Here is a 26710-nt window from a genome sequence, read left to right as displayed (position 1 = left end):
GTACCAACCTGACAGGAGTCAGCATTTTTTGGATTTATTTGGACATATTGGATTTGTATGTCAGGGATGCAGTATTTGCTTTACTAATTGTCGCTTTGCTCAGTTCATTTTTCTGTTCCCAACTGAATTAAAATAAAAGGGAAGGAAAATGGCTGCACAGCTTGTCACGCTGATTCAAAGCAAAACTACACTGAAGCCTAATCCTAAAATAGTGCATCCGCTAACTGTTTCAGGGACTTGACAGTCCAGTCAGTCATAACTCTGTAGTGTCATCACCTTGACAAGTAAATCCACATCAGTGTTTTGTGCAGTTATTACACAAAATGCTATTGTTCGTAAACAATGAATAATGACTGGCTCATCTACAATCTAGATGCAATCTGTTGCTGAAATTTCTGCTTCAGTCGTTTGTGCTAGTAGTATTTACTGCAACTCAGTCTGTCACTTAAGCATTTGTCTGCTTTGGTAAGATGTGTTGTAAGGTGCATGTCTGTGTTAGATCAGAATATGCTTCTTTTACTAATCAGCAATCCTAATCGATAATCTGGAACAATCTTCTGTTCAGTAATCTATTATACATGTATGTATTATGAACCTGTTTCTCTGTTGTTAATTTTTCTGTAATTACAATGTATGTGTTTTGTCCTTTGCATGCAGACAAGGCTAAGGACTTACAAATTAACCTGTCTGAGGCCTTGCAAGGTAAAGATCTCAAGGCATATCTCCCTTGGATCCAGTAATAAGTTAGAGTCTTATTCATCACTGCCATCATTGCTGTGTGCTTTCTGGATGTGCTCCTCACCCTTCTCAGAGCCCTGAATCTAAAAGAGTTCAGCTATTTCAATAACCAAGCGGTATCAGGCTAATTTCATCTCATTAAAAACAAGTGGCTTGTGGTTTGGTACACACAAATCTTTTTCCAACTTATTTGCCTGTCTCTTGGTGAAAACAATGTCCATTGTTTTCTCTAACTGTGCATGTCCCTTGAGCTGTGTGGAGGAAGGGTTATTCTATTCTTAAACTAAGCCCATTTCCTTATGATTAGACAAACGTGATTCCCCAAGTCACATATGTTATGGATGACTTGTAAATTCACCAACGAAGAGGGGGGAGAAAAATTCTGAACTGAGACATTAGCAGAAAGCTGGTATAAAGCTTTATACTACTGATCCTCTCAGTAAGAAGTCAAGAAGGTCATGTGAGCAGGAAGAACATGCTTCTTGGAACAAATGATGCCCTCTTTTTAAGAAAAAAACAAAATTTTATCTTGTTTTCCATCTGCTGTATTGAATATGGACAAATCCTCCTCATCTCAGCTGTTTTAGATCCAGGGCTCTTGTTTCAGTGATCTGTCTAACCTCATGTCCATCTGCCTTCCTCTGTGGGCCAATTACTCTGTAGCTGATAGGCAGCCACTAAACAGCTTTGATTCTAGCATCCTAAACCTAGGACACAAATTGGGTTTAGTAGATGTCTGTTGACATCTTGTTAGAGTAAGGTTCGGTACACAACCTTAGGTGGCAAATACCAATTTGTAGCTAATCAAATCCAATTTTCTCAATGATTCCACTGTGAAATCTGCAAAGAACATCCACTTAAAGTCTACTGTATACACTTTCCAGTATAATTCTGAGAAGAGAAATGCACACCCCACATTATCCTAATGTTAAAATTCCTCTATCAATCCATACTACACTCTTAAAATACTCTGAGATATGTTTAAGGAACATTAATGTCAGCTTTGTTGGCAAAAAAGAGTAGATAAGAACAACTTTGAATGGGAAAATAATGTTGAAAACCCTTAACTACAACCGAGATATAGATTTAAATATCACTGAGGTAATATACAGTACCACAGGAAATGTTCAGCAAGTATTTGACAATGACAGTTTATCACAAAACAATTCCCTATAATTGTATTTTTTAATAACTAGCACAAGGAAGTATATGGGAAGTCATGGAGAAACAAGGTAATATTATTTTTTTAGCATAATTGGATGATTTCACAGGATCTTCCTACGTCATTTTCTACAATAGCCTTTATATTTATTGCGTCTTAATCCCACATTACCCACATGGTGTGAATTAAAACCAAAGCCTGAGATATTCCTGGTTGCTTTGGGTAAATGGTGGTCTTACAAAAATGTCATATTCTAGTTAATACCACCGATACATTGCATCCAGCTCTCCTTCATGGTTGAAATCTCAAATAGATATGTTCAATCTTGAATTATAATCTTGTCCCTGTCAAACCTGTGGACCTTGTGACCTCACTAGCCCATGAATGCTAGCCATGCCAACAAGCTGGTTTTAGGTTGATGTGATAGGAATGTACAAACATATGAAACAACTAAAAAATTAAAACAACTAACTTCATCTCATATTCAACACTATATCCCAGTGTGTCTTATTAGTGCTAGTGATTCTATTCACCATAATGCCCCACATAGTCCCACTCTACCCCACATTCCACCAGTTCACCATTCTCACAGCAGCCATTTTGACATGAAATGGCAGGTAAACCCAGGTGTTGCCAATGACATTAATTAGGGTTCTATTCCATGTAGGTCTAACAGAGCCAGGGTCCTGCTGCTGTTCATGTTGGATCACTGGAAACGCAGAACCTTCATTAATATCATTTGTAACACCTTTGTTTACCAAATAGCTGCTGGATAAAAGATCTGTTCACCAAGCTTTTGAGAGACTGGCCCGTCAGCTTGCCTGTGAGGTGATGACAACGTACACATGAAAATCACTCATTTGCACTATGATTTTGTCTTGATGCTCCAAGCTAAAATTTCAGCATACATTGTGTTGAGTGATGGCATCTCCCACCATAACACTTTAGCTTACATTATAATGAGTAATTCATAGCATACTCTATGTTGAGTGTTGGACGGCTTCATGCTAACACTTCACACAAGTATGTTTTGTAGTGGTCTGTGGCAGCAGGTCAGTCTCCCAAATACTTGATGGATTTCCTTAATGTCTTTTCTATGTTTTATGTGCTATAGCTCCAAAGTGAACAATAGAGGATTACTTGTGGTTTCTGTTAAAACATAAAGCCTTTATGTCTACCCATTGTCCTGCTATAGGTAAACTGGTGGCATACGATACCGATGGCGATGGTGATTTTGATGTCGAGGACGCAAAAGTGCTGCTAGGCAAGTTGATTTATTATAATGTTCCTATATGCTGTGTTTTACCGACAGTATCCTGCAGAAAGCTCAGTTTTAGAAGTCCTCATTAATTAAATAAAAGGAGATTGCATTTACAAACTTTCTTGATGCATGAAACAATTGGTTTGTGTACGAGATAATGTCTGATGTCATTTTCATCAGAAAGACAAACAAACAACAATTTGGAGATTTCTGCGGGTCACTGATAACGTTTTGTGTATGTCAGTTAAAACAAACAGTACTGTGGGTTTCTTTTGCATGACTGACTCTTGTGTTGTTGAATCTAACCAGAGAGATAATTTCAACCATTTCAGTTCACCATTAAAACTACAGTACAGAGTTGAGCTCCCCAAAAACTTGATCACCTAAAGACCTCTTGTGATGTTCACTGATTCTTAAACTATGGTTTGTAACGCAAAATTAGTTATTATTTTTCTCCATCCCTTTATAACAAGAATATTTGTTTGTTGAGACCCATGTTTAGAAATTCTTTAAGATCAGGTCCTGACCTAAAAAAATTATACGTTGTGGGTAAGTTGTCTAAGGATGATGGTTTTCAGGATTGGGGCTGGGTGTAGTTTACATTAAGTTTATTTTCTTTTCCGACTGAAAACTTGGAATTGACTGAAAATGAATTGTCTCCAGTCTTGTTTTGCCACTTGTTGTGACACCACCACATTTACTTCCAGTGGAATTGTTCTGTTTTTCATTATTTTGGCGGTCGGTTTCAATCACATCCCTGATAATTTTCTTGCTGTAGAGTTTTTGGGGCATCTCTCCTCTATATGAATCTGAAAGCATTCATGACAACTGGAAGCTTTTTTTCTAGATTGGAGGTCCGAAAAGTTCTACTTCTCAGTTGTCTTAAATGCAGTGCAATTCCCCATGTAAAATCCACTGCATGTTGCATGGTTCTGATACAGGATTAGGATCCATTCAACGTTTATTTTCTGAGGTTTACAACTCTCAAACAAATGGCGTACACTACACTTGACTTGTCATGTTGGACCACAGCCATACGGCACAAATGGCTGCACTCCAACAGAAATTAGATATGAAGACTAGCTGTAGGAGCTACAAAATATTAGAAGATTAAAAATGATGAGTATCTGCACACTAGTTGATGTATTTTGCTTAAAGTAGAAGCATTTTTCAGATCATGTTTTTGGATTACAAGATAGTCTTTTGCTCTGATTTCTCATTCTTAAATATAATACTATAGTGCTCTGCTATGTTATTTTGAGGCTTTACATCATCTATAAAGACTGGAATACAGTAGGGAGTCATTCTTCAGAGGCGGCGTTCTGTTTGCCCAGCACCCCTTTAGTCTGTATCTGTCTCTCCATGTCTCTGTAGTCCTCCCTTGCTTTTTTGTTTCTCTACTCATTGAGAAGTTTTGCCTTATAACTCTCTGGCTGCTTGGGAACTGCCACCTCTGCTGCTTCCTGGTTACACATTGCATGCTCCCATCCTGGCAGTACACTGTAGTTCTCTTGCTCTTGATTTAGATCCTCTTGTAATGACCCTCTTTGTCTTATTGTATGTATATGAGTGTGTTTTCTCAACAATCTCAGTAGGTGTAATGGCTTTGTATAGACCTGTAGAAGGTCCCTCTGCATGTTCCTGTCTAGGTTTAAGGCTGTAGTTTTTACATGTCCTTTCTCTTTGGATTCTCTCTCTCTCTCTCTCTGTGCTTGTTAATCTTTATTCCTCTCTGTATCTGATTGTCATTTGCTATGTTTCCATCCAACTGTCAAGTGACTTTTCCCTTAATTTTTGAAATGTCTCAAAAAAACAAGTGTGAATTACATGTAATTCTGTCAGCTGGGTTGATGCAAATAAATCTACTGCTTGAATGGCTAAAAACACATTCTTGAGAACAAACAGTAGAAGTCTTTCAAGAGCTGTCTGAGTCCAAAGCCCCTTTTGGACAACTATACAATGAACCAGTCTTCCCAAGCTCAGGCCATAGTGTATTCAACAAATGATCTTTCCATCGCAATTCATTATAGAAGTTCTGTATTTAAAAGCTCCACAACCTCTCAAAGTAAGCATGAAAACATGAATGTTTTAAGAAACTGTTGTGAATTTGGCCATTTTTAGCTTTTCTAACGCATACATATTAATTTTCAAAAAATATTTGGATGGAGACTCAGCTTCTGTCCATTTCTGTCTCTATTTCTGTACCTCACTCCTATGTCTAATTGTAACTTCAACTGCTTAATATAGAGCCTGAGTAGTTCCCTCGCTGCCTAACCTATGCTTAAAACTTCTCCACCTTTTCCTCTTGTTCCTTTCCCTCCCTCTTCTCTGCTCGTAACCCCATCTTTGATTCCTCCATCACATTTCTCCTTTTCTTTGATTCAATTTCCCTTCTGCCTACCTCTCTGCCATTTTCTTCACTGTTTGCCCCCTCACTTTCCCTGCTCCTTCTCTTGCTCCTCCACTTCATTTTCTCCATCCATCGTCCGTCCCTCCCTCTTGTTTGAGTAGGCCTGACCAATGAGGGCGGTGGTCAGGGCGAATCCGAGGTTCTGGATTGGTTAGCAGAAGTGGAGGAGAGCGGCTCTGATTGGCTTAACAGCTTCTTCACTTTCCTGTATGGAATGATAAACCCCCTGGAGCCCCTGGAGGAGGAGCACGGTTCTTCAGGAGGTGTCGTGGAGGAGCGGGAGGAGGATGAGGAGGAAGAGGAGGGAGGGGTCAGACGAAGAGCAAAAGATGATGGGAATCAGGGGCAGAAGATTGTCATAGTTGGTCTCCATAACCAATAGCCACATGATAGCTAGTGCCCACCAACTGCAACAGCCCAATAATCTACTAATGCACTTGTTTTCTAAGCTTTTCTAAAGGAATGCCTATTTTTAAACAACTTTTTTTCTGAACCCCAGCTGTTGTGTTGAAGGCACTTTTTGAAGCCACGCACTTCCTGCAGTATTTTAATCTGCTTACATTTGCGGACTTTGGTGTCTTAGGACTTTCTTCACTGTCATTCGGGAGACTTGGCTTATAGGGTTTGTGAGCCACCCTTACCTACTTAGTTCTTGAGGAAAAACTGCACTGCACTGAACATTTTAGATAGGGGGCTGCTAACACAGCATCCCTTAACCTCTGGAAAAACCCTAAAACTTGACAAGTGAGCCTCGTTCTTGAGTAGAGGGACAACACATAGAGTCACCGGTCCCTAGTTGGAGATATCTGAAGAGAAAGGAAAAAACACCTCAAAGGATTTTTGACAGTGTCATTTCCTTTGCTGAGATGAGGACATTTCACTCAGGAACATGTTTGAAAAAGCTTCTTTTGAACCTCAATCTCTTTTTTCTACAAGTTACTAATGAATCGTTATGTGCACAGACCTGTTGGCAGGATCCAATGACTCTAGAAACAATTCAAAGATGCAATGATCAGTTGCACTTGGACAACTGCTTCGTTGTCCCATCCTCTTACTGTCTGTGTACTCCTACTGCTGCATGCCATAAAAAGTGACCCTTAAAGCATTTCCACTGTAAACCTGGACAATAATTTGTAGTCACGTTGGTAGTAAACTTTCTTGGATTTTTAGTTTTAATTCATGAATAATTGACTTAATTCAGGAGTTTGTATTTTGTTGAGCTAAACTGGTGCATTCCATCCTTCAGACCCGTGTGTACTCTGAGGGCATTAAGCTTCATTTTGTTGTTTGATTGTATTGGTTGATTTATACCATCTGTTAGCTCAGTTGGAGTGTATACTCATTTTCATCACAGTTGCTCCATCCTCATCTTTTTTAAATGTAATAAAAGCAAAAATCTTCAAGTAGTTGTCAAATAGAAGGTCTTTAATTTATTGGTTGTGTAATACATAGTTTACATACATAGGTCTGAATGTGCTGAACTTATTATAGGAGAGATCCTAAGATAAATTCATTGTAGAAGCATGCCTGTGATACTTCTGTTTGGTAGTCCTGAGTGACTACAGAGATCATCCTGTGACTTAAAAGGTGCACAGGTCTGATATCCTGTCCAAAGTATCCTTGAGCAAGGCACTGAATTCCTAACTGCTCCAGGGGTGCTGCTTTTAGATCATTGAAACGGCATCTTGATATTTCTGGTTTGCTTGTGTTGTGTGCTAAAGCTACTGCCAGAGGGAAGCACACTGAAACTTGACTCCAGCAAAGTAGAAATTTGACTCTGTCAAAGTAGAAGAGCCTTAAGACTAAGCAGAGCTATTCTGAACAATAAGTCAGGAAGAGAGACAGAAGTAGGGAGACAGAGGGTCCTCCTATCTAGAAAATGGTGTATAGTTTTACAAGCTTGACCCACACAGCTGAAACAAAGTGTGTTTGTGCATGGCAATGGTTTATTAATGCATGTGTGTCACCATGACCCTATTTACGCTTGGCATTAACATGCGTCTTTGGTAATCTGCTCACAGGTGGACAGTGCTAAGTACAGGTGTAAAAAGCACACAATGCATCCTCAATACGTCTTGAGATCCGATTGCTCAGGCCACATTCAGAGGTGGCCCGGGACACTTTTGTCCACATTCTTGTAGCAGTGTGTACTGGGAAATGGCCTGGGTCACATTGATGGACCACCTACTTAACTGACGTCTTCTGGATAAAGCACAGCTCCAGCACAACACCCCATGCTTTAGTCCCAACATCAGCCCAACCTGTCAGTTTTCCAGTAGAAAAAATATCTGTCATGATTACGCTCAACACAGCTAAACTGTGGACCAACTGCAAACTGAACTTCAGGAAGGCTTTAAAACAGCTGTTTAGTGAATAAAAACACTGGCTGTCACTTGTGACGCTTGTTTCACCAAAGCCTCCTTTGGGTTTATGTATTTCTTTATCTATTTGGTTTATTTTATTTACCTCGTCTGTAATTTCTGACACATTAGATCCACCACTGTGTCAATGCCAGCAAGTAATTAACAGCGAATTTAAACAAGGCCGGAGAGCAAGGATATCTCATTTTGTTAAATGCCTGTGACCTTTTTTTTTTTTTTAAATCAACACATTTGGCCTTTGCAAACAGAAATGATGTACGTGTTACTTTGCATATAGAGCGGGATAGTGAAATCTAACCACAAGTGGATACTCAAGACACGTGGTAACGCATTCTAATGCCAGGTGTTGACAGATGTACTTAAGGCTGTCCGCTTGTGATCAGATCACCCAAGACGCATGTTAATCCCAGGTGGAAACTGTCATTGTGTGGATAGGTGTGTCCACATGGCAGGTGTGCAGTGAGAGGTGCAATGGAGGCAAGGTTGACTCATGGTTTGCAAACTGGCTCGTCCTGCTCATGGTTGGAGTGATTCCAGTTCCACAATAGCTTTTACTTATTAGAGGTATGAATCTCCTTGCAGGTGTTTCAGCTCTGTATTTCACTGCTTACCACAGAATGTAGGTTTATTCAGCTGGTGAGAGCTGAAATGAGCCCTCGGTCAAATCATGACTAGTCTGACTAGTATGAAAAAAGTGTGGGGAAATATTTACAGAGTGCATCACCCCCCATCACCCCCAAGGCAAGTGGCCTTGGTATAAACAGGATAATCTACTCTGAGGTGTGCATTAAGGAGTTGTAATGCATTCTGTGCTTCATGTCAGGTGGTTCTTTGCCTCAGTGCTGTGAATTAAAACTGTTGCTCATCTCCATGTGGACTATCCCTTACTTGTCATTTATGTACAAGTACACGTGCTGAGTGTGCCACTGATCCGAAACCAGAGGCCAATTGCATAAAGCTCTAATGAATCAAATACATGTTCCTTTGAAGGGTGACTGCTGATATATTACTACTTGCATGTGAGCTTGTTGTGTTCTAAATTGCCTCAAATTTTGTGATTGATTTGATGCATGTTCCTTTTGAAACCAGGTTTATAGTGAATAAGGATAATGAGTAACAATTCAGACTGCACTTTTTCTTTGATTTGCATGTCATATAGGACATTGACCTACTTTTCTTTTACTGTCACAATTTATATTTGTGTGTGAATTACATAAACATCAGTCAAGGAGAGCGGGATACATCAAGAAAGAAAAAAAGTCAGACACAGAGGTACTGCACAATGTCTGCTATGCTTGTTGCCTTACTCACTGGGTCGCTACTGGGGGAGAAGAAACCAATACATATTGTCTTTCTCTTCCTGCCCCAGACTTATCAGCCTGTACCAAGTGTAAAACCAGTGACTTTCAGTGACATCTTCCTCAATTTCAGTATTAGCTGACAGCCTGGAGGTTTGAGTGCATGGTTTCATAGCACCGGGAGCCAGACACTAAACATTTACTGGCATGGGAAAAACATTTAGATTTCCCTGTAAGAGGTATTATTATATTGATGGTGGAATTTAATTTTGGTCCCTGATTGTATAATGTTGTGTATGGTTCTCTTGTAATATTTGTACAGTATTACTGGGCTACTGTTTCCTTTTTATTAAGAGCTATTGTTGGTAGAGGGAAAGCCCTCCACAGCAATATTTACTCTGTATACGAGTAGAATTCTGCAGTGAAGCCAACAGTTATTTTAGGCACTGTGGCTGTTAAGTGACAAGTGAAACACTGTTGTGCATGATCCTGTGTGTATGTTCCCAGTCCAGCCAGAAGTCCCAATCCCTAAGTTCAGGAGGAGGGAGAGGACGAAAGCAGGAACCAGAGGGACTAAGTATCTGGCAAGAATGAGAACAGCATCTCTAGGCAGTGGTGGGCAGCTAGCTTTGGTCTGTTAGCTGTGAATTATTGTTTTCTGTAACGTGTATAAAGTGGCCATTCATTAGAGCTGTTTGAATTGAGAGAAAACGATCATTTGTGTGTAAGCTTTAGTGCTGGAATGAGTCATTATTAAGCCGTGTTGCATGAACAAAACTTGTCGCTTGCTTTAGAGCTCTGGCTTTGAATCCATCTTTGGACGACCACCAAGGTCCGAAATTAACCTTATGGCTCATCTGCCAACAGCAGGTAAACTGGAGGGGTCAGGAAAATTTACCAGCCCAAAACATTTGTTACCAGCCATAAAACTGCATCATGCATTATTTACATGATGTGGTTTTGAACTTCATATTTTAGCCAGGATCTTGGGGCCCCTGCGTCGTTCAGGCGATACCTCTCACAAGAACGTACACCTCACCTTTCATTCACATACTTTGTTTTTGGTGGCTTAACATCGGGTATGACTTGCCACATCTCTTATAACATGTAACACAGGTGTCTCTTAAGGCAAAAATATTTGGTAGACATTGTGTATAAAGTGCCAAATAGCAGTAAGCTGCATTATTTGTTTCCAAATTATTATCAGCCACCTGGCTGGTGATCCCAGTTTATTTTTCTATCAAACCTAAAATTTTCCTGCATTTGGCATTCTGCAGGTGATATTTTTGGACCCTGACAACCGCTCAGTGAGATACCAGATTGGAGCTAGTTAAAAATTCAAAGCCAGATTCTACATAGCTTCATTGTTGTCTAGAGATGTCTTTCCAGTGGTTTGCTTTCAATCATAGGCTGTATGTTTACTGTTAGCAAGGTTATCTAGCACCAATAGTACTTCTGGCTCTAAAAAAAATGCTGTTGCGCAAGGGGTTTGCTAGCTTCAACTTCAGACCTGCAATCTTCAGGCTAAGACAAGCTTCCTGTGTCATTTCAGTGGCTTTGCCTTCAACACTGAATGTAACTCATAATGGATGGGTGAATGGATGAATGTGTCAACGGGTGGCTTGCTCAGCAGCGCACCACGGCTTGGCTGTGCCATGTAAAGAGGTCCAGTTCTAGTGTTGTAATTCTGTTGTGTTGTTTGTGTGTAACATCAGATGAAAAACCAGGAGATGCATCCAGGAGGGGCGCTAAGAAAGGTATCATCCTGCCAGCCGACTGCATGGAGCTGTGCTTTGTTAGGTTGTGGCCTAGACTCATAGACTGTAATGCTAACAACTCATTGTGATCTTGGTTTGTGTTTAATGGATATGCATTAAACCTTTTTGTTGATGATGATTGAATTATTGAACAGGTTTTTGATGAAGGACAAGGTGACATACATATGTCTGTTAAAGTAGCCTGGATTGGTGTTTGTTTTACCGTTTAGACCAACTGAGTTATTTAACTCTGTTGTTCAAAGGAAAATGTAATCAAAATGAACAGCATGCTGTTAAAGGATTTGTGTTGTTTTTCAGTATCTGAACGTGGTACTAATGTACTTTGCAGTGTTGTGGTGTGGTACTGGAATTGCCTCATAACACACAGCTTGAAACCCTTGATTAGTGTGACCTTCCTTCTACTAAACTCCCATAAAACCATTGCAAAAGATTCTCTAAACCAGTACCAACTGGTCTAAAATAAATCTAAATCCAATCTCAGTGTTGTCTCCAACTCAGCGCTTGGAGGACAAAGGGGAAGTGGAGCAAAGCATGGCCTCGCTTCCCAACTTAACTGATCTGTGCGCCTTCGCCAGCCTGCTGCATGGTATAGACCAAAAATGCACAAAATTGGCATGGCCCGGTTCCCATAATAACTAATAATGATAACGTGTTATCATACGTACGTCCCAGAAACCCCTCTGACCAAGGACGTGGGCTGGAAGTTGCGGGAGGCACTGAAGCAGCAGCTGGCCATGATCCACGAACGTGTGGAGGCCAAGAAGATTGCCAAGTTGGCCCTGGCTGAGGTCAGAGAGCTCCTGGCCAAGGAGGAGGAAGAGAAGGTCTTGGAGCTGAGGAGGGAGGAAGTAGCAGCCAGGGCAAGGGAAAGAGTGGCTGCCAGGCTGAAGGAGGAAGAGGAGAAAATAGAGAAAGAGGAGATGGAGAAAGCACTGGAGAAGCTCAGGAGAGAGAAAGCAAAACAACATGAGGAGAAAGGGGAAGAGAGCAACGAGGATGAGAAAGAGGGGGAGAAGAAATCAAAGAAGGGAGGCGAGAAAGAGGAGAGGAGAGAGAGAAAGGCAGAAGGGGAGGGGAAGAAAACACAGGAGGACGACAAGGGGAAAGGAAGAGAGTCAGCAAGAGAGAAGGGGAAAAAAGGCAAAAATGAGAAATCGGACAGAGGAGGCAGGAAATGAGATCAGAGGTCAAATCTGTAGTTCATTTATCGACCATGTTGGCACAGGAAGTTAGAGATCCTAAAGAAAGCCACCCATGATAGTTAAAAAACCTAGTGTGCATACCAAAGAAACTTCCAGTTCCTCTTTGCTTTCCACCATTTCAGTCAAAATGCTCTGCTACAGATTCTGGGGCAGCAGTTGACTGTACTGCCACCTAATGGCTCAATTTATTAACAAACCTGTCAGTCTTGCCACTTGAGTGGCAGTAGTGGTAAAGGTCAGTGTTCACGCTGACCTTTACTGCCAGTGAATCTTGAGGAAGTGTTAAAGACAGGTAGAGTTTTCTGAATTTGCCTCCAATGGTGCTGTAGTTTTGAGATTGGAAGTGCAGTTTACAATGGCAGTGCTCACTAGGTTTTTTAACTCTATCAAGCTACCTTAGAGTCACGTGAGCTGCCTGGTGATTATAGAGGTGGAAAACTCTTAAAGGAAATGGCAGCCATGTTCAGCACATGTAGCTGTATACTGTTGTAGCCAACATTCAATTCTGTCCTCTTAAATGTATAAAGAGGGAGGGAGTATTAAATAAAAGAGCAGAAGCAAGGGCAAAGTAGACCAAGGTTTAGTTAAATAAATAGGCCGGGGTTGGAAAACAGCATTGCAGTGTGTTTTAATGCTTGGCAGTCAAGGGTGATGTAATTTAGTTTTCTTGATATTTGGGGATTCAGATTGAAATGAGTGGGCTAACAGGCCCTTTAGTTCTCCAGCACTTAAAATTAGGGATAATAATTTCTCAAAGAAATTTGTCTAGTCATATTCATGAGAAATCCAACTTGTGGAAGAACTTAGGTTGTTTTTTTTTAACCTAAGTATCTTTACATTTCAGCACCATGAATGTGTTTTCTCCTTTTGTCAATAAAGTTTCCAAATCCATGTAGGTGCACTTTGTAAACCAGCCTTTTTCTTTCCCTGGGTAGAAAGGATTGAATGCATATTGTTGGAGTGTGAGTGTGTGAAACATACAGAAATCCTTCTCTGATTTTGAAGAAAGTTGGTTGAGGGAAGATTTAAAATAAATAAATCAAATCAAATCAACCAACAACCCCAATCCAGCAGTTTCCTCCACGTCTACACTGTGCATTTGACCTTTTTCACTTTGCAGTTTACCTCTTCTGTCATGTGGTACTACACACCACATTATGGACTCTTTCAAAGCTTCAGATTTTTGCTTGATATTTGCTTAATAGGTTTAATGAACAGTGTCACAGAGGGTGAAACGTCATATTTTCTCTCTAGTAGATTTGACTTGAGCCTGTGTAATTAGCCAAATCATGACATTAATTGTTAGATATCAAACGGTGAAACCTCAAAGAGTCAGCAGCAAAAGAAATCCCATGCCCTTTTCTTTGGGTGTTTGTGAATTTAATGTAAATTATGTATTACTTCTGATGTATGATGACTGATTTTACATTATTCAGACACACTTTCATGATCCCTCACACATCACACATGTATCCTTTTGTACATGCATACATTATATGGCTAAAATATGTCAACATTTAAAAAGTTGCCGCTTTTCATCTGTTTTAAATTTCTGGATTCCATCATACAGAAATGCATGCAGAACATAACATTTAAAGGTGTTTTTATCCCATGCCGTATTTGTTGACCGTGATTTGTTTCCCTTCAACTCTTTTGTAATGATTTGAGGCTACACGTAAAACTGAATTGACTGAGTTTACAGTACACATTATTTATACTTGAGTTGTCATTACATTATTTATGAATATATTAGCTGTTTTTAAAACAGTATGTTCTGTAATTCATTATGCATATTTTTTACTTAAATTTTGAAATAATTCAGAACACACTATTCACAAATACAACACATTATTTTGGGAATACGCTATATGTTCTGTTGTATAGGGTCTCTTATTGTATATATTTTGCATATGGGATCCTTCACACTTCTGTCAGTTGTAAGCCATACCATCATCAGCAGCACTGTGATAGTGTCTAGTTAAGTCCTTTTACAAGCCCGCCACTCAGCCTTTGGGTCCCATGGTGCAAGCAGCACTGCTCCCTGGTTTACTGTGTGCTGTCATGCCAACAAAACGTGTGCATCGTCTTGTGTAGGACTGAAAGAGAAGGTCACCGTCGTCACCACCCAGAAAGAAGAGGCCGCCGCCCCGCTGGAGGCTCCTGCGCCAACACCAGAAGGTAGCACGCACGTAGACATACACACATTCTGACACACACATGCACCTCTCCAGTGAGGGTGAGCTAATGCTGTAAACACACACAACTATCCCTTGAGCTTTAAAGCGAGACACCAAAATATCATGTGGCTCATTATCAGTCGGCTCCGTTTGAACAGTTGAACAGCAATACGACAGCACCACTTGGTAGACAAATCCTTTTATTGTTGCTCCAGTTTAAAGGTGCTATTTGTAGCATTTTAACATGATTATCAGTTAATTTATTGTGATCAGTATACTCAGAATAATTATTTTAAACAAATGAGACCATAGTTGAACACCATTTCCCATAAACCCTGCTGTTTCCATTGTGTACTTTGCAGTAGGTTCAAAAGAATTGCCACGCAACATAAACTTCACGTCAGTAATTCTAATGATCTTATGTTACTAACACGTTTTTGGGTGAGTATGTTTTAACATCTGCTGGCAGGCTTATCTGTGCTTTGTTAGCCTTAGATGAGCAGTAAGATAGAGAAAAAAATGATGTCACATGTTTGAGAAGATGTTTATAAATATGGTAAAAAAAAAAAAAATGCAATTATGAGTTGCCAAAAACCTAGAAATGCATTTCCAGGGTACACATATTTTGAATTAATGAATAAATTCAGAAATGGTCTGCTGTTCTGTGAGAAACTGATAAACAAAACAGCTGGAAACTGGCATATTTCTGCATACGTTTTGTGGTCTATTGTACAAGCTCCTGAGTAAACGTACACAATGTACACTGGAGGAGCAACACCAATCATTTTTAGTTTTTTTGTGCCTTGCTTTCTCTACGAGGCTCTGGCAGCCAGCCCAGCCAAAGTCAAAGGTAATGCAAAGTGAGTGTGATTAAATTTTTAAATGGAAATATTTGAGGTCAAAAGATGTCATCAACCCACTGTGGCCTGTAGGTGTACATCCATAAACACACACAATTCACTCATTCCTGCAAGCATACATCTGCATTAACATGCCCATGCACACTTAAACTCCTTCACCTTCACAAATATTGCTATTGTAATTAAGTAATAACATATAATTGGTTCGTTTACCTCTCTGTCCTTAGTTGTTGCTGAGCCTGAGCCCGAGGTTGTTGAGGAAGTGATTGAAGCTGATGTAGCAGAAGAGGCTGCTGCACCCCCACCAGGTAGGTGTGTGTGTATGGGTGTAAAGGCGTACACATAATGTTTAGTATGTGAAATAAATCAAATTTTAAAATGGTAAATAAAAAAATGTGTCCATTAATGCAAGTTAAACTGGGAATGTGGCTTGGACTTGGAACGTCCAAATGTCTAGTTGAGCCACATTTAGCTGTTATTTTCTGCATGCCCTGTATGAACTGCTTATATACTAGGCAAAAAAGTTCTGCACCGCTTTTTCAGTCTATAATTTCTCCCCTTTATTTATACCCAATAGTGTTGTATCTTATACCGTTGTAAAGCCTGATTGGTCCTCTTTCCAATGAGATACAACTTGTAAGGATCCTGCATTTCTGGAATGAGTGACACTGGTAATTGTGTGGGAAGCGACCTTTTTTTTTTTTTTTTTTTTTTTTTTTTTTTTGAGAAAATCCCCTGCAATATTTTTTCAGTTGATCATTAGAAAGCCTGATCAGTCACCTTTTCAATGAGAAATAAGTTGTAAGGATTGTCAATCGATTGGTATGACCAACATGGCTAAACATGTCCCCTTGCCCCCTTTTTGAGGGGAGCAAAATCCCATTCAGTGTCCTTTCAGTCAATCAAAATTCCCTTCAATGTTCTTCTGTTGGCAATTTAAATTGCACTCACAGGTGTACCTAACTGGCACTTAATTGACAGCATATGGCAAAATGAGAAAATGAATAAAATATTGTGCTTCTCACCTGTTTAGCTGTGTTGCCTCATCCTTACAGTTACACCCTATTGTAAAGGGGACTGGCATTCCAACAGTATAACTCACAAATCTAACTGGTCTTATCACAGGGGAGAAATGATCAACTGAAAACACACTGCAGGGGATTTTCTCAAAAAAAAAAAATTGGTCGCTTCCCACACAATTACCGGTGTCACTCAAGTTGTATCTCATTGGAAAGAGGACCAATCAGGCTCTACAACACTATTGGGTATAAATAAAGGGGAGAAATTATAGACTGAAAAACCGGTGCAGAACTTTTTTTTGCCTAGTTTAGTTCCATATTTTAAATTTCCAGTGCCACTGGTAAGTCATGTCATACCATTTTAGAGTTGGATTCAGTAAAATTATCATTTTTCTTAGTGAGATATGAAATTGGAAGTGTGCTACTGTCTCAGTTCACTGCTCAGTAGCACTGGACTAGTTAACTGGGAAATGTCCAATGCGGTTGTCACAGCGGCCATGTTGAACACAGAGGTTTGAACTGCCTCCTGCCAGATGAAACCAGTTAAGCATACTGTGATATTCCCAACTGGTATCTGTGTGCGTGTGCGTGTCCGTGTGGAGGGACCTCGGTATTCAACCCTGTTTCTTTCCCGTAGAGCCTGAACCCGAGCCTGAGCCTGAGCCTGAGGCCGAGCCAGAACCAGAACCAGAGCCTGTGGAGACTCCTGAGGTTGGTATAAAACAGCTTCACTGTTACAAGAATGTCAGAAATGTGTTCAGATGCCTAAACCTTTGACCAAATCTAAAGAAACATTCCTGTTTACTGTCTTTCCCTTGGTAAGCCTATGAGTTTCTTCAAGAGCTCACTGCTGAAAGGGATATTTGTGTCAAGTACTCAATGTATGCTGCCTTCAGCCCCTGATGAAGTTTTACTCGAAAGCCTTCACGGTAGACTTGTATTCCAAAAACACTAGCCATCTCTGATCCAGTGCAAAAATTGGATCAGTAATTTTACAATTCAACAATAGCAAAGCGCTGTGAAAAGTTCTGTTTAGAAAGCTCACACTCGTCGTGCTCTATAAAACAAGTCTCTGGCATCCAGCCATGTGCTCAGGACTTCCCAAACACAGTTTTTCACTCAAATGTTGCTGCAGAGACCACTTTCACAAACTTCTCTCATGCATGGTGAAAAAGTGTGCATGCTTTAACTGTGAGAGTTTCACTGGACAAGCAGTGGAACTTTAGACTGTTTTCTTGCTGTAAAATCGTAACAGTTTTTTTCCACTGGATCAGACATGGTTGACTTTAATTCTCAGATGCTGAACGCAGCACACAGTGAATAGCTAATGCAGAAATAATGCTTTATGGATTAAGTGTTGTTTTAATGATGAATTATGTTCAGACATACAAATATTAGAGGCTAATAAAATCAAATTTCATTTCACCATTTAGATTGCAGTACAGGTGATAACGTAGAGGGTGTGTTTTGAGATTGCATGTCTCTACCCACATCCTAACTTGTGTTGTTTTTACATGAAGTAAATTCACTTCAAGGGATGGCATTTGAATGTTAGAAAGTGAGCCAATCAGGCGGAAAGTGTTGGATATCAGTGAAGATCACAAGACATGAGTGTCCCATTGTAAAATGCTATTTTTGCTGCCATGAAAACATTCAACTTTTAAAAAACAATTCTAGTCATTACCTGATAGTTGATTTAAAGTGCACTGTCTGAATTTGGTCACATCAATGTTCTACAATGTTCTAATGATGTGCTCTGCTTTCAAATGACATTACATCTCCAGCTCTTCCAACTGTGAATTTGGGAGTGTACACAAACTATATTTTATATCTCATTTCTCCAGGTGATTGAGGAGGAGCCAGAAGTGTTGGAGGAAGAAGAGCCTGCTGCCGTGGAGGAGGAGGCGCCTGCTTCTGCTGAGGCCACGTTCGAGACTGCTGCCGTGGACGAGGTATCCCAAACTGCATACCTGCTTTTGTTCTCTCTTGTCTTTTTCTTTACTGTTTTGTAGTTGTACTAGTTAATACCATTTTGAAGCTTCAGTTGGGAATTTTTTCACATTTTGCTGGCCTAAACAGGCACAATATAACTGTCATTTCATATAGAAGAAAAAACCCTGCATATTGTCAATGCATATTTTGAGGAGCCCCCAAAATTTCTTGCATCATGCTTTTAGGGGAGCTCATGTCTTATTGAGGGGAGCTGACTTTCTCCTGGCTCACCTGTAGTTCCCACCCTGCAGGTAGACAGGTGTTTCTGTTCATTAACCAGCTGCTTTATAGCTGAGCTGCACTTGAGTTTGCATTTAACCAGTGTGCAAACAATTGGACTGTCAAACAATCGCCTGTCTGACTCTGTTGGGCTGAACACCTGAACAAGAGGATGTCAGGTTAGTAGGTGGCATTCTGGGACACATATCTATTGACACCTCTAATGCGATGCAGACAAAAGTGTCCCAGGCCACCTACACATGTGTCCTGAGATTCAATCATTCAGGAGGCCTGAGTGGCTTATAGTAGAAAAAGGGCCGCATAGCTTTTGTTTCACTGTTTAGTCAGTGTTCCTACACAAAACCATTTTTGAAAAGTATCCTTTGATTTATTTACCATTGTGTGTCCATGGCCTGTGTCCAGTATTTATTTGGTTCACAGTGGTACATGGTTAAACTGCAGTGCACTGTTTTAGAGGGAGATGCAGCTATCTTATCTCAAAACAGACACATTCCCTCTAGTGTCTAAATATTGGACACACAGGTGTACCTTCTGGTACAAGATGTTCAGCAAGCTTATTCTCTCTTTAAAGTTTGTTGAGTTTTTATTTTTTATTTGTCTTTAGAAGACCTCTTACCCTCGTTTCTAGTGTTTATTGTTGCCCCATTTTGTGGCAAATATAAATAGCCGATTCAATAGCAAACTAAGTGTGAAATAGACAGATTCTCTTATAACCTGTGGCTTACAACATCGATTGATTCAGGATGTACCAGTTGAGGAGGAGGCTGAGCACGAGCTAGCAGCAGACCAGCCTGAAGAGGACAGGGCTGTGGAGGAGCCAGCAGCAGAGGAAGAGGAGGCCGTGGAGGAGGCTGCTGCAGAGGAAGAGGAGGCCGTAGAGGAGGCTGCTGCAGAAGACGAGGCTGTGGAGGAGGCTGCTGAGGAGGTGGCAGCAGAGGTAGAGGAGGAGGTCGCTGCCGCGGAAGAGGACATTGAGGAGATTATTGAAGAGGTGGCAGCAGATGTAGAGGCTGTAGAGGAGGAGGGTGCTGAGGAGGAGCCCGCTGCCGATGTTGAAACTGTAGAAGAGGAGGTGGCTCCCTCAGAAGCCGAGGAGGAGCCAGCTGCTGATGTAGAAACTGTAGAAGAGGAGGTTGCTCCTTCAGAAGCCGAGGAGGAGCCAGCTGCCGATGTAGAAACTGCAGAAGAGGAGGTTGCTCCTTCAGAAGAGGCCGTGGAGGAGCCAGCTGCCGATGTAGAAACTGCAGAGGAGGAGGATGCTCCTTCAGAGGAGACGTCAGAGGATGCTGTGGAGGAGAGCGCTCCTTCAGAAGAGGCTGTGGAGGAGCCAGCAGAAGCAGGTAAGGTCAAAGTCAGTTGGGTTTAACAGCAAGAATGTGTGTCGCCAGAGCCGCCGGGCCCACTGGTCAGATCAGATACAACGTCCAGGGCTCCAGTCGGTTCTTGTTGGGCCGTCAGTGTTTAACGGTATCGCATTTAATTTTTTGCAATATAATCAAAGTAGAGATATTTCATTTATGGTGAGAAATCGGTAGGATTAATAATTTATTCCCATAGCTACTGAGGTTTTGATAAGCATTTCCTAAGACTCCAAAAACGGAGCAGTTCCTGCCCTTATTTTATTTCTCCAGTGCTTGTATAACAGAGAGCTTTATCAGCCTCTCACAACTTGACACACTATTACTGAACCAACAAGACAGATTAAAGCTCAAGAAAATCTGTGAAGGTCAGAGGCAGTTTGGCTGTATAGGGGGAAAACATGCAGTATGTTTGCCATCACCTTTTTAGAGCCATACACCAGGTTTAGGGGTTTTGACTGTTTGGTCAGTTACCTGTCAAGTAACGACAGCTTCCCTATTCTGTTCACTTGTCATTTGACAAATGGGGCAATTAACCAAATATTTGGTGTGCCCCTTTTAACAATCACACATTGGTTCCATTGCACTACTACAAGAATTGTACAATTAATGCTTTTTTTTTTTTTTTTTACTGGCAGAATAAGATCCACAGACCAGACATCATCTTTACAAAAGTGTGTCTGTGGAGCACTGTGTGTGTTTCTGCTATCTTCAGGAGAATACATATACATATATTCCTGTTGGGCATGTAGTTTCAAGTGGTGTTCTTTTTCCACATTCACAGAGGAGACAGAAGAAGTAGCTGAAGAGGTGGAGGAGGCACCAGAAGCAGGTGGGTGTACACACACACACACTCCACACCTCCTATTAGTTGATGTCCAGAAGTCATCAATTTCCTTTTTTTGATTTTGTGATCTTATTTCCATGCGTGTGTTTCTCTGTTTTTCAGAGTTTGCCGAGGCAGAGGAACAGATTCAGGATGAGCCCATAGGTAAATTCACCACTTTCTTGTAATGACAGCCTAATAAGCATAGACATAAAGCTGTACCTAAAATTGGTACCAATGTCAAAGGCTCAATTTCTACTGGGAAGATGAAATTGGTGTCACCAGTGGCTTGCTTGTACAACATAATGTACCCATGCACTTTGATTACACAGCTGTCACTAACCACATACAAGCAGCAGTCATGACTAATAATTTATCACATCAATCACTGCCCCTCCTTGTTTCTAGAAATATAGTGAATATCAGGTTTCAAAGTTTTGGTGGGAAAAAATATTAAATACATGGACTTTTCTGCAGCCCAGTGTTCAATCTGTTGATGTCCCTAACCGCAGAGAAAAAAAAAACACATTAATCCACGACCGCTCACTTCAGTAGAAGTATCATATGAGATCAGCAGCATGGCTCTCTCTGGCCCCCGCTGACTGGTTCAGCATGCAGCTAGTGAAAAAACAATTAGGCTCCTGAGCTCCCTCTACTGTTAGACTAAAGAATCACAGCAGATAAGATGGCTGTCAGTCTTCATTTTCAGTGCCTCCACCAGCAGAGGTCATGCTACATGATCACTGTTTACAGTTGGAACCATTCTGTGCTAATTTCATAATCATTATTATTATTACTTAGTTGTATAATTCTTATAAATTTTAGTTACAATTTAAAAAAACTCTCAAACTTTCAAACATTTTTCTGTAACAGTAATTGTAGTTTTCCTTATTATTTTACTTTTTTGAAAGAACTCAAGTGGCTTTGGCAATATTTCAAAGGGTTAAAGGCATATTTTTTGTCATAGTCCCAAGGCTCAGGAATAAAACGACACACAGTGTAGTTAGGGCAAAATATGTTCAATCACTAAATAATACCTTAACCCTAAAATATGGACTGATTTATTTAAGCTGTGCTCCCCTGACTACATGTCATGCTGTTGCTTTACTTGTTATTTTACTTCCACGTACAGTTTAAACCTTTTCATTGATTTCTTTGAGTGGAAGGATAGTTTTGAATTTAAAAGGGTAAAATCTGGTTTCAAAGTCTCTGAGACCCCAAGGCATCTGCACAAGATGGAAGCACCATTTCATCAGCCAGATAATCTGTTGGTTTCTAGGACTGAAGATCATCATGTAGTGTCACACATGAAGACTGTGATCCGCTGTTTTCCTCTGCTGATCAGTTGCTTTTGTTTGTGGTTCCTGTAGAAACGTAGAGCCTGCGGTCGTGACGGTGACAGAGCAAGGACCCCACTGAGGTTGCATCATCACCCTCTGAGCACGCTCAGAGCGATGCATCTCTCCACCTCCAGAGAAATGATTGGGTCGTCAAGACAACATTTTTCTCTCCCTCCCCCGTCTTGTTTTCACACTCACTCACTCTGAAAAATACCTTCCTTTTTTAATTTCTAAGTGTAAATCTGTCAGATCACAGATGAATCGTTTGTCAAGATTATGGTACTTTTTCCTGCTCTTTAGCCGTTTTTTTTTTTTTTCTCCTCATTTTTAGTTCATTAGTCTTCTGTTTGCTTCTGATTTTATTTTTGTAGAGTTTAGTAAAAATGGAGAATCCATTCCCGTTCTTGTTTAGGCTGGTGTAGATCTGAGTGTGTGGCCATGGAAGCTCTGCGTTGTGCTTCCATGGCCACTATACCAAAGTCTTGTATCTGAAAGAGTCTGTAGTTTTTAGTCTAAACTTTCCACTTTCTGGAACTAAATTTTGTCGCCAAGCAACATTAGGCCAAAACACTGCTTTCTAAGCAGCAGACACTGGGGGGGTGGGGTATTTGGCAAAAAGGCGAGAAAAAAACAATCTTCCTGATAGAAGATAGAAAGCGCACACTGTGAGGTTAGTGTTTTGACTTTGTGGATTCACAACTTTCACATCGCATTAAATGGACCCAGGATCACAACTGAACCGGGGCATGCCGAGACCAGAAAATGAGCTCTGAACACTACACAATTTTTCCACTCGTGGCTTTCCAAATCCATCTATGGTGATGAAGCCATCTCCGCATGCTGAGGTGATGGAAAAAGCGCTATCAATTTTAAGGATAAAGTGAAGGCCGTGTAAATAATGAATTAACCGCCTGTGGTGCTAAGATGACTTGATGAAACATTTCCCCATTTCATTCAGTTGTGCTCCACGCCGGTCCCAGTGTTCTGGGATTCTCCACAAAGCTTTTCTCATGCATGTCGACCGCCTCCCGCCACCCAGTTGGTCTGTTATTTACCACTAAGTATGTGTCGACTCCAAACTCCAGGATGAGCCAAGTGCTAGCACGTGAATGCCGAGAGAAAGCAGTATGAGTGTGTGTGCATGAACTCTGTATGTACCCGAGACGAATGTGTGTTTGTGCTTTGACAAATCACTTCTGCAAACCAATTCCTCCTCCAGTTCCTCCCGTAGCTGTCATCATGCTGAAGTTTGGAGAATCGACCTGTTTTATATTTTAGCTTTTCTCTTTCTATCTTTGATCTAAACTACCAGTACCTCTGTGTGTGTGTGCATGTATGTGTGTGTTCTATAGATTTCCAGCTGTTTTGGCTGTTTTTGTTTTTTTAATCCATCAAGATGACCAGGACCAGCTAACTTTATCACCTAGAAGGTCAAACCCACACTCTCCTCCACACTCTTCTTTGACTTTGTAAAGCTGTATGATTTTCTAAACTTGTACTGTGATGTGAACTAGGAAGCCATGGACGGGGCGATGCTGCGGCCCTGTTTGTAGTTTGAAGCCCCTTTTCAAGCACACCAGCGTTACTTTGAAGCGTGCAGGAAGCCTGGCTGGTTGGCCCGAGGAGTAAAATGACGCTGGATGTCTTTAACCCTGTGCGACCCAGATCCCACTCTGTCTCAACAGTTGCGTCTCTGGCTCTCACAGGGTTAAACGGCTCAGGTGTTGCTCTCCCTGTTGTTCCAGTCATAACTGGTCGGCCAGCACCAGTCAGGCCAAGACGTCGAGCAGTTCTTTGAAAATATCCCAGATACACGTCAGATTTTCTCCACTTGGACTGTTTTACTCTTGATGTTTATCGTTTTGTTTTTTGTAACATTGATGGCGAAGTTTCACTGCCTCGTTCTCTCCGCTCAAAAAGAGAAAGGGACAGGTGTGTATTTGCGTTCCTTCCTCTGAAGGAAACTCGTTTCTTTCGTCAGTGTTGTCTTTTTTTCCCTCTTGTGTGGAGTCTTTATTTTCTGTGTGTTTGCCATTTTTGAATCTTTAATTCCATGGTAGCGGGGGCTCCTGTATGCCCAAAAACCATCTTGGCACAGACATCCTGACACAAAAAAATGATTGCGATTTGACAGCTCTGATGCGGTCGGTGTCCATCAGCTTGCATTGGATGAAAGAGGATCTTGGTGCTAAGATGGTTTTGGGGAAGTGGGTGCGTTGCCCCGTGTGCTGTGGTCCTGTTGGAAAGCCTGACAGGTTAGATGATACTGTAGGAAATAACTGCAGCACAACACGATTGTGAGGGGGTCAGTTCACTTAGAATTCAGTTGTTAATCCCTTTAACCCTGATAGCAGTTTACGATCAAGAGTGATTTCCCTGTTTCCCCTGTCTGGATACAAGAAACTTTTTCCAATTGGTTCCTCAAATAGGATCCCAGTTTCAGCTGAAATGGACTATTTTGTGTCCCTCCTGTTCAGCTTTGGGTTTAATTCATTCAGGGATGCAAAATGGTCCAAAAGTGAAGACAAACCACTGTAGAGAACTGACCCCGGTCTTCACACAACCAGTTGTTTTGTAGGAATGCAACACATTCCAGTGGTGTGCAGTAGCTGTCGTGTAGATTATCTGTCTGTTTTCTATAACACTACTAGCCGGTCTTTTCTACTCCCTAACTCTTTGTAAGTCAATGTGAATTTTAAAACCTTTTTTGTTAATATTGCAGATTACAACCTTTACAAAGATAGAGATTCTTCTAGATTTTTAAAAAGAACAATTAAAAACAAAAAAGGACTTGAGGGGGAAAAAACTTTTTCTTAGATTTTTTTTTTTTTTTTTCAAAGCCATATGCTGTTTGAGACAGGCAGGTTTTGGGGCTGTGTTAATTCAGGATAAAACTTTATTCTATAAGAGGAACATGATTAGCAATAATATAAAAGAGCAAAGCAACCACAATACAACCTGGAGAAACAGGTTTTTACGTCTTTTTTTTTTTTTTTTTTTAATTACTGAGGTTCAACTTTGAACAGAAGTCGTTTACATGCTGTAAAACACCGTGATACACAGGCAAGTGTCCAGGCAAAGTAGGTGCAGTTACTAAATGAACTAATAAAATGGAACGGGAAGGGGAACTGATTAATATGAAGCGGGAACACAAAGAAAAAAAGGAATTATTAAAAAATGGATTATGGGAATAGTGTGAAAAACTGCCCATCTCCTTTGCCTCTGATTGACTGTGTATCATGACCTGCAGTCTACAGAGCTAGTGCTATCCTGTAGATACTGACAACAGGTGATTAAATTATTGTGAAGTGAAACTGATGATGATGATGATGTGGATTCTGTAGAGGAGATTTGGACTGTCAGTTCTCTGTAAATGATCTGTTCTGGGAGCTGCAATAAAGGTTTGGGATGACACACATCTGACTCAGCCTTCTTTTTGTTTTCATAACAAAACTGTCAACAGATCAACATGCGAATCTGAGGTATTCATGTCTTCCAGAGTAAGAATGATGCACAGCCGTGCTGCTGGGCCCAGCGGGCAGATCAGACCATGTGGGGCCCCACCCTCTTCAATACAGGGCTCCCACAACAATCAGATTTTTTCTTTTTGAAAACTCGATTAAAGCTCAATTGTATGCTTGTGGACGTCATGTGAGCACAGTCTCATGCCGTATTTCACAAGCATTTAAACAAGAAGTCTGACACTGGCCCCAGCATCACCAATCTCACATTTGAATGTCTTTTCAATGATTACCAATATAGTTTTATTGTCATTTTTCCAGGTTTTTGCTCACCCTCTCGTTTCTAGTTGTTTCTGTTTTTGTGCCAATCTCAGGTTTCAAAAGCATCATAAAATGCAGTGAGCAAATTAAAAAGCCATAACGTGAGAATTATCAAGAAATTAGTGTTAAAAAAGCTACAACAAAATGATCAGAAAATCAGCCCAAAAAAAGTCAGTAAAGAAATATAAGAAAATTGTTCATAAAAAAACCCAAATTGAGGGAAAACGGACTTCCAGCTCAAGATCATCACAGGGTACCAATCACCAACAAGGAAAAAACAGCTTTAAACTTTTGCATCAGTTTGATTCTACTTTCTCTGATGATCACGCTTATTAAGTTTAATGTCAACCTGTGCTGCAGATAATCTGTCAGTAATGATAACTGGAATTATATTCATTAATTTACTTTGTAACCCTGATTTTCCTCCATGTTGACCTGCAGGTTTTAGCATCGGCGTGGTCTCAGCACTGCTTCACAAGCCTTCCCACCACATTTAAAAATCTCCCTGCTGTATGCTATTGTTTTACTCTAAACATTAAACCCCACAGTTGGAAATGAGCAGCAAGTGGAGCCATTTCACTAATCTGCTCTTCTCCTCCTTTGATTTCTTCATCAAATAGACACTAATGAAGGTCTAATTATGGCGCGCTGCTTCCTTAAAGAGAGAGAGGGGAGTAGACAAAGGAGAGCGAGTACATGCAGACTAATGGACTCGTTGATGTTAATTACTGGTACTGTGTTTAATTGGCCATGATCAGTCCAGGCGGTAAGTGCTCTAAGCAGCCATACAGGTTGTTTTATATTCTCTGGGAGGGCTGGGATCAACAAGGCCAATACTCTGATTAACTGGATGTCCCATTGAACTGCAGGGCCAACTGGGGGAAGC

The 26710-nt window shown here is 40.7% G+C and overlaps 1 protein-coding gene across 6 annotated transcripts in view; it reads left to right on the top strand.

Annotated features, from left to right (window-relative positions):
• asph (aspartate beta-hydroxylase) overlaps positions 1-25458 on the top strand; it is a 38817-nt gene extending 13359 nt beyond the window's left edge. For 3 of the 6 annotated variants that reach the window (XM_030073967.1, XM_030073970.1, XM_030073964.1), the window contains exons 3-12: positions 658-702; positions 3096-3164; positions 14325-14408; positions 15495-15575; positions 16924-16997; positions 18131-18238; positions 19261-19869; positions 20666-20708; positions 20826-20867; positions 22073-25458. In XM_030073967.1, coding sequence (XP_029929827.1) covers positions 658-702; positions 3096-3164; positions 14325-14408; positions 15495-15575; positions 16924-16997; positions 18131-18238; positions 19261-19869; positions 20666-20708; positions 20826-20867; positions 22073-22080 — 1163 coding nt within the window. In that variant the 3' untranslated portion in view covers positions 22081-25458. Of the gene's footprint in view, positions 1-657; positions 703-3095; positions 3165-14324; positions 14409-15494; positions 15576-16923; positions 16998-18130; positions 18239-19260; positions 19870-20660; positions 20709-20825; positions 20868-22072 lie in introns of all 6 variants that reach the window. The other 3 variants (XM_030073965.1, XM_030073968.1, XM_030073969.1) reach the window with 3 other exon arrangements.
• Positions 25459-26710: the final 1252 nt, after the last annotated feature.

Source organism: Myripristis murdjan, chromosome 17 (assembly GCF_902150065.1).
Source record: "Myripristis murdjan chromosome 17, fMyrMur1.1, whole genome shotgun sequence".
Classification (NCBI taxonomy): domain Eukaryota; kingdom Metazoa; phylum Chordata; class Actinopteri; order Holocentriformes; family Holocentridae; genus Myripristis; species Myripristis murdjan.
Note: the sequence above shows the minus strand (reverse complement) of the source record. Positions and strands in the feature narration are given on the sequence as shown.